This window comes from Pelodiscus sinensis, chromosome 1 (assembly GCF_049634645.1).
Source record: "Pelodiscus sinensis isolate JC-2024 chromosome 1, ASM4963464v1, whole genome shotgun sequence".
NCBI lineage: Eukaryota > Metazoa > Chordata > Testudines > Trionychidae > Pelodiscus > Pelodiscus sinensis.
Window position 1 is genome coordinate 85795970 of NC_134711.1, and position 13180 is coordinate 85809149.

Consider the following 13180-nt stretch of genomic DNA (forward strand, 5'->3'; position numbering starts at 1 on the left):
TGCCAGTTGGCTAGCCAGCAAGAAGTCATATCTTCTGCAATAAACTGGGGAGCCCCCATATAGTTTATTTTTTGCTGGTTCCTTAACTCAAGTTACATTGCAGTTTTTATTCCGTGACCGAGTATTACGTTAGAAAACCACAGAACACCACTTGTCATCACTTACAGCTCCCAACTTAAACCCCTCCAGGGCATCATTAACCATCTACAACCTATCCTGGAAAATGACCCCTCACTCTCACAGCCTTGGGGGACAGGCCAATCTTCACCTACAGACAACCCCTCAAACTGAAACAAATTCTTTCCAGCAACCATGCAGCACACTTCCATCATATTTACCAGGAATCTAGCCCTGCAATCAACCCCGGTGCCAGCTCTGTCCACATATCTCTACAAGTAACATCTTCACAGGACCTCACCATGTCAGTCACCACATCAAAGGCTCATACAACTGCACATCCACCAATATGATCTATGCCATCTAGTGCCAGTAATGCCTGTTAAGGAACAGTGATAGAAATGTAGCCGTGTTAGTCTGGGGTAGCTGAAGCAAAATGCAGGACAATGTAGCACTTTAAAGACTAACAAGATGGTTTATTAGATGATGAGCTTTCGTGGGCCAGACCCACTTCCTCAGATCAAAAAGGAAGTGGGTCTGGCCCACGAAAGCTCATCATCTAATAAACCATCTTGTTAGTCTTTAAAGTGCTACATTGTCCTGCATTTTGTTAAGGAACATTTTAACTTGCCCAGGTGCTCACTAATGGATCTAAAAATGACTATTACAAAGCAATTTCAAAGACCAGCTGGAGAGAAAAGCTGCAGAACTTGGTTTAATTTACAAGTTTGACACCTATAATCAAGGTTTGAACAAAGACCTGAGCTGCATGGGCCACTACATTCCACACCCTAATGACATAAAAAGCTAAGCACTGGGAATGTACAGACAAGTCTATTAGCCTCGTGTAACATGCACACTCTAATTGACAATATTTTTTCTTATTTTTTCCCTTTACTTTCCCTCCCCATCCCCTCTCTTTCTCCACTATTCATTTGTACCCCAGACCCCTTACTTCATTCATCTGAAGAAGTGGGTTGTGCCCACGAAAGTGCATGATACCATCTACATGATTTGTTAGTCTCTAAGGTGCTGCAAGACGATTTGTTGTTTTTTCAGTTTTTTCAGTTAGAGTATGTCTACACAGCAAAGTTATTTAGAAATAACAGCCATTACTTCGAAATAACTTTCCTAGCATCTACACGAGCCAACTGCTATTTCAAAATTAATTCAAAATAGCGGAGGGCTTATTTCAAAATTGGTAAACCTCAATCCACGAGGAATAGCGCCAATTTTGAAATTGCTATTTCGAAATAAGCACTGTGTAGATTCTTATTTTGAAATAGGGGGCCTCCAGCCTTTCCCAGGTGCCACTCTGGCCACAATGTGACTTCTGACCTGATGCCCTGCCGGAACCACTTCCGGCTGGCCTTAAATGCGATTCAGCATCCAATCAGTGTGGATGCACTATTTTGAAATAGCAAAAAGCTATTTTGAAATGCATTTTGTGTAAGATATTTCAAAATAACTATTTTGAAATTTGATATTTCAAAATAACACTGTAGTGTAGACATACCCTTACAGACTAACATGGCTACCCCTCTGAGACTTTACAGATTGGACTAAGTTTGATCTTTCTTTGTAAATGGGAAGTTAAAAGGTTTTTAGCTGTTTCCTTAGTGCATGTAATAGATTTTCTTTAATCCCACTAATAGCTCATTTAGAAGCTGCCACCTTCAGCCGCGACCAGCTCCCAGACAGTTCCAGCTTTTCTGAGCTGGCTCTGTCAATGCTGTGCTTCTCACTTCATCTGAGACATCTATTTGCTATTGGAGGAAAAAGAAAATAATTGTTTGAGGCCCCTCCAAGGCAGAGAGCTCAAATCACCTAATCTTTTTTCTCTCACTTTAATGTGCCACTTAGAAGGGACTCCAGCCAATAGTGAAGGAGGTGCGAGGGGATCAGACGTGGGAGAGGGGAGCCTCTGACCTTAACCCACAATGCATTGCAGGTGTTCCTGTTGACCAGCTCTGCTGAGAGTGGTTCTGACTCAGTGCATGATTATGGGAAGACTTAGTGAGGAGGACATGATTTCAGCCTTCAAGGAAAGGGACTAGACCTCCATTTAGGGTCCTTCTGCCCACGGCTGGTTAATGGCTTGGACCCAGATAGCTTGCTCTAGACGCAGCCTTGACCCCATTAGCCACTGGCATCCACTCTGGCTCCCCCACTCTCTCCTGGCTCAATTTCCTGAGGTTTCTGGTTTCCTGAGTGAGGGCAGAAGGTGTTTTGGCAGAGAAAGTGGGAGCCTGGGGGTGGAGGGTGGATCCAGCGGGGGCGACAGAAGAGAGGAGGAGTCACTGATCACTGATAATAAATAAAAAGGCCCCCTTGTCTCCAGTTAATGCTACAGGACACTGGGAGAACTCCCCCTGAGACAAGAGCTGCAGACTGAAGAGGAAGCAAGTCCAGAGTGAGTATGCAGAGATCTCCCTGGAGTTAGTTATTAATGTCTGTGCAGTGCTGTGCAGCAGTAAAATGTTAGAGAGACGCTGTGGAATGTATTATTATTATTTCATCCACCGTGACAAGGGCGCCAGGGCTGCCTGTGCTGCGATACCCTGTTCCCAGGGACTGCAGAAATTTCCGTAGTTTGCAGGCAGTTAATCTTAGCTCCTTTTCTGTGACTACTGCACACCAGAAGATACTGTTAGTTGACAAGGGCTGGGAGTCAAGTGTTGATCTGGGTGTGCTCCATGCGGTGTGAGTCTTGCTGGCTTCCCCTGGCAGGGTGGTCCGTACCCCCCAGGGAGGGATGTGAGTGTGTTAGGAGCCTGGTGGTAGGTAGCCAGGGACTCTGCAATGAAGTTCCCACAGCAACAGCACAGGCAGTCCCCTGAGGACAGCGTAGAAGGGTGGTTAATTTGCCTTCCAACAATGTCTGCTTGTGGGTAAAAGTGAAGTGTTTGGGCTAAGGCCTGTTCATGACATGGCCTCACTTCTGTGGTGGCAGTGTGTGATGCCACAGGCATTCTGGGGGCTGGAACAGTGACCATGAGGACTCAGCGCTGGAGGACAGGACAGGTACATGGAGAGGAGTTGGTTAGCACTGTGCGACCCCCATCACCAGTACATTTCTCTGTATATCTTTCCAGCATCTCCCTCTCTGTGTTCCAATCTCTGCCTCTCCAGGCTCACTCCTTATCTCTCTCACGGCAGCCTTCCCACAAGCTGCTGGAGCAACCACGGTTTAAGCCCATAAAGTCCACATTCTGTAAAAGCCCTTGAACTGCATGGAATGCAACAGTTCCTTACCCAGGCCTATAAGCTCCCTTAAAAAAAGCAGACCACTGCTCTCAAATCCAGGAGGTGCTGGGAGGAGCAGGAGGAGTGTGTGTGAGGCAGGGAGGAACTGTGAGTTTGGAGTCAACTATTTCCTGGCATTGGTAGAGATACTGGCAAAGCCCAGGATAATCTGGTCCTTTCACAGGTTCAAGGCTCAGCCTGGGAGGGAATCATTTGGTTCCGGACAAAATTCTGGTGCATTCTAGGGTCCCTGCAGAGTGTGAATCCTCCAGGAGATGATTGTACACGTGTAACCACAATGGCAAAGTATAACGCTGGCTACAGAGCATCTGTCTCGCTGGCCTCAGGGCATGAACTGAGCTGGATCTGTGCCCAGGCTGTGTGACAGCTCCAGACTGCTGGAAAAATCTGCATGCCACTGGCTGGCATGGGGCGCTATGTCACCCGTCCTCAGTGAACTTCATTTGGCTGGAACAGCCTCTTACCACTCAGACACAGACACTGCTCAGTGTGCCCTGCACTCACACACGCTGCTTTGGCTGTGGCTTCACATGTGGTGTAAGTGAAACCATTGATCCTAGATCGCTTTTCTTTGAGCTGGCAGCTAGGAGGCTAGAGACAACAGTTCACATCTCCCCCCTCCCCCGGGCCAACCAGCCTGAGAAACCGGTGTCAGAAGCTGGACTAGAGTTTCCCACATAGCAAGCCAGAGTACTTTGGCTAGATCACTGGGGCAGACTCTGCAGGTCTTCTGGCTCCTGCTGGCCTGCAGAGCAATGGATTTTGGCTGAACTTGGGTCCCTGTATGTCAGGGGAGAGTGTTAGCACCAGATCTTGTTCCAAGAGTCAGCCGCTCAGAGTGAAGGATTCATCATTCGCCCAAGAAGAGGTGGCCTGGCCTCATTCTACTTAGGGAGCAGCATTTGCCTGAGGTCTCAGAGAAGAAACATAGAGGTAGGTTTCTGGGGCTACTGCAGCATAAATGTGAACTAACAGTGATCCCAGCAGATGGGATCCTGTCAAGACTCTGAGTGCCATGAAGACAGGGCACAGTAGGGTGAGAACAGGGAAATAACCAGGCTGAACACCTCTCTTATCCCTGGCAGATGGAGGCAACCAGAGCCGAACTGGGGCATATTAGGGATCAGACTGAGAGGAAGCCAAGGATGGAGCATTTGAGCTCAAGTTTCCCCATCTCACCAGGAAGCAGGGGGTTGGTCCCATTCCTTCCAGCTATGGAGCTGACAGACAGTACAGGCTTGGTGTGTCAAGACCAAGGGTGGTGATGGCAAAGCGGGGAGATCAGTGAAGGAATTAGGGAGACAAACATGTGTGGTCCCCCTCCATGTCTGGAATTACACTCAGATAGCTCAGCATTTCTGGACATGCAGTGTTAACAGCTCACCTCCCTTTGAACTCCAGCACCCTCCCCCTAAGCAAGGGTGGGAAAGGGAGCGTGCCTGCCTTACCGTCAAAGGCAGATTAGACCTGTTTATAGAGGGTGTTTTGTAACAGTTCCATAGAAGGCAAGAAGCAGCCAGGCTCTACTTTCCCCAGGCTTCCTCTGATTCCTCTCCTCCCAGCTGCTGCTTTCATAATAAACACTCCACTGCTAACTTTGCAGCCTGCCCAGAATTTCCCTCTGCCCTGAGTGGAAAGACAGTCAGAGAGTGAGAAAGTGCAAGAGAGAACAACTCCCTCACAATGCGGACCCTCATCCTTCTCGCGCTCCTGGCTGTTTTGATGGCTGCAGCTTTCTGCTATGGTAGGTGACCTCTTTTCTTGGAACTTGTTTGGAGTGGCCGCTGGTCACTGATACCCCCTGGTCTGTCGAGATGTTTTACTTTGATGTTTATCTCCTCTTCTCTGTTGCTGTCTTTTTGCCCATCCTCTACCCCAGAACTCCCTCTACCAAAGTGTCAGACCACTCTGCCTCTCCTCCAGAGCTCAGTCACCTAATCTGCCTCTAGTCTAGAGATGCCTGCACTTTGGATCCTTCCTCTTTACCCAGTCCCTCATGATTGCAAACTATCCCCACATCTCTGGCAATCCCAGTCTGTGTGGATCATAGGCAGAGGAGATGGAAGGGATCTGATTAGGCCTTCCTTGATCAACACAACTTGTGGATGCACTGGAGGGGAGATCCTAGGTGCTGCTTGCATAGCTAAGTGATGCAAGATCTGGTAAGGGGCATTCCTCGTATAGATCCCACGCCTTATTTCCTATAAGAAGGTGACTCTCTGAACTATCCCTGGGTTGTCATCCTGTTGTATTTGTTAATGGTGAGCGAGATATCTCCTCCAAACTTTCCTGTCTCCTTATGTAATAGCTCTCCTGTTTTCTCTAATAGTACATTCATACTAATGGAGGGATCTGACCTTGCATTGAAACATGCACACACGGTGATATTGTTGACTTCTATAGCATTTTTCATGGAAGGATCTCAAAGGGCTTTACAAATGCAAATTCACTAATGAAGCAGGCTGCCCCACTGTGAAGTGGTGTTATACCCATATACAGAGGGATACATAAAGGAGCAGATGGCACAGCCCTGGATAGAACCCACTGGTGCAATCCTCCTCTAGATGGCATATTCCCTTCCTTGCTTTGTTTTTTAAATAAGACAACTCAGTCTCTCTTCCCTGCCATTTATTAATGATGAGTGAAAAATTCTGAGATTCCTAAACTGTAGTGCCTCACTCAACGTTTTCCTCTTCTTTCTCCAGAATCCCACGAGAGTATGGAATCCCATGAGATTTTTGGTAAGAGACAATTTTACTCATTTATTTAAATTAGAGGGGGAACTGAGGGATCCCTGTACTCAATTGTCTTTACCCTCTGCTAGGGGTTCAGCTGAGACTGGGCTGCATGAGAGTGGGGGGATTGGTGGAAATTGGAAAAGGGAGAATAAATCCCTCCAGACAAATTGGATTTCTGTAGCGACGGAATTTCAGGATGACTGAAAGGGGGAGCAAAAAAAGATAAAATGCACATTGACTCCAGGAAAGCATTTGACAGAATGTCTTACAGAATCTTACCTGAAAGCTAACTGAGACTAGCTTTGATCACTGACATGCCCAGGAAAGGGTCTCAGAAAATGCTACTGATAAACAGCAAAGTGCTTTGGGAAGAGCTGCCTAAGAGGTGCTGCAGAGATACGCCACATCTGGTATTAAACCACTAATGAGATGCTTGCTGTAAGAGAACTCATGCCCTGCTGCCTTTCCCTCTTCAGTACAAGAAGCAGCTGAGATTGGCAGGCATGTGGAGCTATTACTCATCTGGAAAAAGAAGTAAACAGCATGTTGGCTCAATTTAAAGAGGATGATAAATTTGAGGAAGGAATAATAATAAAGAGCAATCTGAGCAAGTTCAAAATATAGATGGGTAACATTTTTATTTTTTAAAGAAATATAACTTGGACAAATACAAGTTAGTACATTTTGGGGAAAAATAATTCAAAATATAGATTATCAGTAGCAGGGAGACATGTAAAAAGCAGGACATTACAAAGGAGAGTTTAGGTCAGAGGGATCCAAAAACGGAATATAATCCTGTAATATTAAATGGCAGCAAAAAAATTGAAAAGAGTTTCTATAACTGGGCTATATCTACAGAGGCATCAAACAGCAACAGGATTTGTTTTCTTGGCATCAGGGCTCGTGGTGTCCAACCAGTTCTGAAGGAGTAGCCACTTAACAAACTAGCCACATTATTCTGAATATGCTATAGTGAACTAGCCACATTATTCAAGCCAACTAGCCACACTCAACAGGCCAAATAGCCACAAGTGGCTACTAGCTAGCATGTTGGACACCACAGCACTAGAGAGTCCTTGAGACATGTAGTTAATCTATATCCTGACAGCCCAGGGAAACAGGATAATCACGGATCAGTATCTGACAAATGTAAACACCATAAAGAGAGATGAGGAGAAGCCATTTAGTGTGGCTCAATGAGATGATAGCAGACCGTGAGCAATTTAAGCTGAATATTAAGGAAAAAGATCAGGTTATGGATCTGTTAGAGTGCGGAATGATCTCACTAGAGAAATGAGGGAAGCCTCATTGATGGGTTATTTAAAGTTGATCTGGAGAATGCAGTGGAAGAAACAAGCAGTGGAGCCTGGCTGAGCAGCATGACCTTTTCCATCCTGAATGTATGGAATGCGAGTAGCAGGCTTCAGAGAGCATGAAGTCATGAAGAGTAGGAGACTGGTGAGAATGCCAGGCTAGTGGAACAGGGGACACCCATGACAATGAGAGGCTGGTCGTGTTCTGGACTTTGTCATACAGGCAGCTAGTAGAAATAGGAGGTTAATGGGGTCCAGGGTTTGTTGTAAGCAGTTGGTGAGCTTCATTTCAACTACACATTCATGACAAATAAATAAATACTCTCTCACCTCATCAGATCCCTTCATTAACAGACGAAATGCCAACAACTTCATGAACGCTCAGCAGAGACGAAACTTTGTGCAGGAGAGGTATGTTTTCATAGGGTCTTAGGACACAGATAGAGGGAAATGGGGGGAGATAAAGATCTCTCCTAAGCAAGTTCAAGTTTTGATGCCATTGAGGGAGACCCATGCTATTGGCTTGGACGTGGAGTTCCTCTCTCAGATTGAGGATCCCCGTGGGGAATCCAAAACTAATTGAAGAAAGAGGGAGATTAATAAGGAGTGTTCTTAGCATGGGAGCTCTTCTCTGTGCCCATTGGGCATAAACTAGTCAGCCTGAGTGCTAGAGAACAGTGGGGAAATCACTAGTGTAAATCCTGACAGGAAGGATGACCCAACAGTTAGATACCAGTCTAGTCCTTGGGGAGACACAGGCTCATTCCATGATCCACCACAGACTTGTGTAAATTCAGTGAGCCTCTCTGTGCCTCAAATTCCCATAACAACACTTCCCTACCTCATGGAAGTGTGGAGAGGATAAGAGTATGAGGTGCCCAGATACTACAGTGATGGAGAGGTGGGCATAGTAATTCCTAAAACTGACAGAAATGGGTTGAGGGTGAGTCCTGAAAGAGAAGAAGAGAGAAACCCAGAGCTGAAGAGCACTGTTCTGTATAATAGAGACTCGAAGGCCTTAGCTCAGACCTTTTACATGGCAGTCAGCCTAGAATAACTCCACTGATTTCAGTGTAGCTACTCTGGAGTGAGCAGAGATCAGCATCAGCTGCAGGATTTTCCCAAGGCAAGCCTTTTTCCCCAATGGTTTGTGTTGGCATCAGAAATGGGAATAGTTTTCCTGACTCTGGATGTGTCTGCCCCTGGATCAGACAGGAAGGAGGCACCCTTGTAATGAGATTTCTATGTTGTTATCTCAAATAAATAACATAAACAAAGTTCATTGTAAAAAGGTTAGCCCTCTGAGCTTATTTTTCTAAAGAAGGTGATGAGTTCACATGTCCCCCAATGAGAGGGCTAGATGATCGCTTTGTGGGATGTTCCCACTTCTTTCCCTATCCCAGGCAACATGAAAGATCTGAAGGCAGCAGTTTGAGCTACTGGGGAAGTAAGACCCACTCCTCCAACAAAAGAATGTACAGTTTCCATTTGCGGTGAATGGCACTTGGGAAAGGGCTAGGTGCAGAGTTATTGCCTTGGCAGAACCAAGGAGAGCTGAAAGAACTACAGAGGCAAGGGGGGAGGGGAGGGGAAGAGGTGGGGCAAGAGGACCTGGCTACCAACAGCAGAGTTTAAAATAATAACTCTCTCTCTTGTCCCCTTCACCTTCCTTGCATATACAGGATCAGAGAACGTAACAAGAGCCCCCAGGAACGCCAGCGAGAGATCTGCGAGGACTATAACCCCTGTGAGCGCTACGCCATGTTCTATGGCTACCCTGCTGCCTACAAGCGCTTCTTTGGGCAGCGGAGGAGCAAATTTGAGTGACAAGTTCCCATTCCCGGAGCCTGGAGCCCGGGTTCTGTACCTAGATGGAGCAAAGTCTCTGAAACTTATTAAGTTGCTTGTTCACTGTATGTTATCCTGCCCACTGCTTCACTCCCCTGTAGCTGAGGATTCCTAGATTTTGTGTTAATTAGTCTAATGGCGATGTAGATGAGGTTGGACAGGCGCCAGGATGTGGGTGTTTATTACACAATAAACTGCCAGTTTGATACTGTTTCTTTGTGACTCCTGAGTTTTTCTTTGGAGATGTCTCCAACGTTTTTACACCCAAGATCACTTTTTAAGTCTCAGAACAGGTGAAGATCTACCACCCCACCCCTTCCTTGAAGCCCCGCCCCTTCCTTGAAGCCCTGCCCTCTCTATTCTCCTGTCCATCACTTGCTATCCCCAGCCCTTATACACTCTGTTAAACAGTTTATTTTTAAATTATGCAATATATAAAATTAAAATAACATGTTTATAGTTATGAAATAAATGGTCTGTTTTTAATTCATGCTATTTAAATGTCAAATGAAGCATTTACAATGATACATTTTGTTCTCTGCTATTTTGTAAATCTAAAATCAATAAATCAAGTATTGAGAATTATATATTTTTTCTTCCAATAACAAAGTCTCAGTGTGACACCTGTGACTGAACAGTATTTGCCAGTGTCTTGAAGTCTGGGTTGTAGTCTGAGATTGCTAGTCTTATACAGTCCATCAGATGGGCATCTGTGATCCTGCGCTCAGCCTGGGAAGCTTGCTCCAGCACAGCTGGAGCAAGATGCAGCCTCCCTGGGCTGAGCGCAGGGCAGCCAGGCTGGATGGAAGAGAAGTGGCTGCCTGGCCAGCTGGCCATGGTGCTCAGCCTGGGTGCACTAAGCTCCACGTGGGCAGGCGCAGAGGAGAAGCCTCCGATCAGCTGGAGCGGGGGCAGCCTCTTTCAGCTGAAAGCCAAAGTCAGCTTGCTGGGGTATTTCAGCCCTCCTGACCTCCCAGCTCCCACCATTCCTCGCAGCTACTCACCTGTGTTGTTGCTCGGTGAGTAGCTGCTCCTCAAATGAGGACATCTAACGTAAATGTACTGTGCAGGCACGCAGTTCAGACAGGGCTCAAGAGCTACTCTTAGAGCCTCTGAGATCTACCGGTAGATTGCGATCTACTGGTTGGTGACCACGGCTCTACAGGAAGGGTTAGTTTTTCTCACTATACTCCACAACAGTACAAGAGATACATTTCTCTTGCTGCCTCCTCTGCAATCTGTAGGCCCCCCAGGCACAGAAGAGGACCTGAGCTTCAGGGCATAGTGTACACATTTGGCACATATGTGCAGGTATATTGTGGTAAATGCTTAGGAGTAAAGGTACAGGTACTGTATTCTTGACTGTACTAGGGCAGTGGTTCTCAACCAGCGGTACACATACCCCTGAGGTTACGCAGAGGTCTTTCATGTGGTACATCAAATCATCTAGACATTTGCCTAGTTTGACAACTGCCTGCATAAAAAGCACTAGCAAACTCAGTACAATGAGTTTGCTAGTGCTAAAATTGCTAAAATTCCATACAGACAATGACTTTTTCATACTACTCAACATACTATACATTGAGATGGAAGTAAAATATTCCAATTGATTTATTTTATAATTATATAGCAAAAAAGAGAAAGTGAGCAATTTTCAGCAATAGTATGCAGGGATACTTATATATTAATATGTCTGATTTGGTAAGCAAATAGTTTTTAAATTAGGTGAAAGTTAGATGTGTACAAAACAGATCAGACTCCTGAAAGGGGTACAGTAGTCTGGAAAGCTTGAGAGCTGCTATTTTAGGAGACAGCAGCAGACAGAATGACAAGGTCTTTCTGTAAACTGTGTGTCCTCAGAAATTATTTCAACAGTAGATATGTACCAAGTACATCTTGTGTCATAGAATTTATGTGTATAATTGGCAAAAAATCCATTATATAGTTTGATAAAGAGCTTGTATATTAATTTTAAAACAAAATAATTTGTTAAGATTGAAAAATGATGAGTGCCAGGGGAAAAGAGCATGGTAACTAAAATATATAAATAAAAATTACTCTAATTTTTAGAAAGCCAGGAAATTTAAAGTTAAGGTTATGCTTAAAACCTCCAACGTTTGGAAATGACCAATTAAATTCACCTAGACAGATTTAACTCTGACCCCATCTCTGTCCATACCATATCTGAAATGAAGACCCAGCCTGATTCCTGAACACTGTGCACAGAACAACCAAGGATTCATGTCTCAGTCACAGGGGAAGAACACAAACATCTGACACATTATAACTTGTATCAACACCAAAGAAATGGGCAAAGCCCTTCTCACATTCTTAATAGAACCCAGTGTTGCCATAGACAAGAATGTAAATACCCCTCAAGTCCATTAGCAACCAGAACTTTTTGAATCTCTGCAGTGTTGGGGCTCTTGAAACACATAAAGTCTTCTCTACCTGCTAAATATACCTTGCTTCAGTATTCAAGGCTCCAGGCTTCCTCAGGTTCATATGCAAATACTCAAATATAGAAGTGGAAACCACCTAGAGTTATGAGCTATAAGATGCCAATTTTGTGGATATATTGTGAGATTAAGCATAAACCCACATCTACTTTACATATTATAAACATGTATCTTCCATAAACAGCCTTCAGCTTTTGTCAAATACACAGGCAAACTCGGGACATACGCACCCTCCCACCTGGCCCAGGGGCAGGGCAGTTCTCCTCCCCGCCACCCCAGGATGTAGCCCAAGATTACTGGCCAGCGATGCCAGACTGCAGCTATGTAGTGTCCTTGCAGTGTCCTTCTGGTCAAATTTCAATTTCACTGGTGTAAATCCAGAGTATTGCTACAGATTTCACGGGAGTTACTCTGGATTTGCCTCACTGCAAATGACACTCCAGTGTTTATGTCTTAGATTATATGGTTATTTGGGTTCCCTGAATTTTGCATTAATATATTTTCAATCTTTTTACATATATCATTGTGTTTTGAAGGCACTTTCCCCTGAAGTTATATGCATATTCAATCTTTGCTCAAGTTTAATGATATTTTTAAAATTTATTACATTAAAAGTCAATGTTTCTCAGAATTGATTTCTGACAGAAAACCATGGGCAGTGAATGTTCCCACATTAAGTCTCTATGCAGGGTAGATATAGGGCAGGGCAAGCGGGGCGGTCGCCCCGGGCTCCGCGCTTCAAGAAGCCCCGCACATACGTTGTGGCGCCACTGCGCATGTGCCATGTCAAAGGGGGGCCCCACAAAATTGTGCTGCCCTGGGCCCCGCAAAATCGTCATCTGCCCCTGCCTCTATATGATGTACAGAAAGTCCATGTGGACATTCTACTGTCCTTACTACATAGGCACTTCCTGTGAATAGTTATTCCTAAATAGCTTATTTCAAAATAGCACGTCAACACCGCAGGAAAGCCTCAAAATTAGTTTGAGGCAGGCTTACTTAATGTAGACATGCTATCTTGAGTTGGAGCCCCAGAAACACTGGGGAGGAATAACTTAGAATGGCCTTGGTAAGGGGCTATTTCAAAATAGCAGCAGTGGAGTGTCCACACATGCCTTATTTTGAAATAACTGTTTTGGAATAGGCGTTATTCCTCGTAGAATGAGGTTTACAGATTTTGGAATAAGCTGTCTATTATTTTGAAATGATTTTAAAATAACAGAATGTCTGTGTAGAAGCTCACATTATCTTTTCAAAATAATGCTAGTTATCTTGAAATAGAGGTGCAGTGTAGACGCACTCCAACAAATCCTAAATTCGTAACTCTTCTAAACTAGCCAAAGCAACTAACAGTTTTTGAACCCAATAGCATAAAACAAATGTGGAATCTAAATTAGGAAACTTTCCAGAAAGAAAAAAAAAACCCTCAAAAACCAAA

The 13180-nt window shown here is 44.8% G+C and overlaps 1 protein-coding gene across 1 annotated transcript; it reads left to right on the forward strand.

Moving 5' to 3' along the window:
- Window positions 1-2452: 2452 nt before the first annotated feature.
- Window positions 2453-9496, forward strand: MGP (matrix Gla protein). The gene is made up of 5 exons (XM_006125880.4): window positions 2453-2530; window positions 4988-5128; window positions 6090-6125; window positions 7774-7846; window positions 9118-9496. The coding sequence occupies exons 2-5, from the start codon at window positions 5068-5070 to the stop codon at window positions 9260-9262; spliced, it is 315 nt and encodes a 104-aa protein (XP_006125942.1). The 5' UTR covers window positions 2453-2530; window positions 4988-5067; the 3' UTR covers window positions 9263-9496.
- The last annotated feature ends 3684 nt before the right edge of the window (window positions 9497-13180 follow it).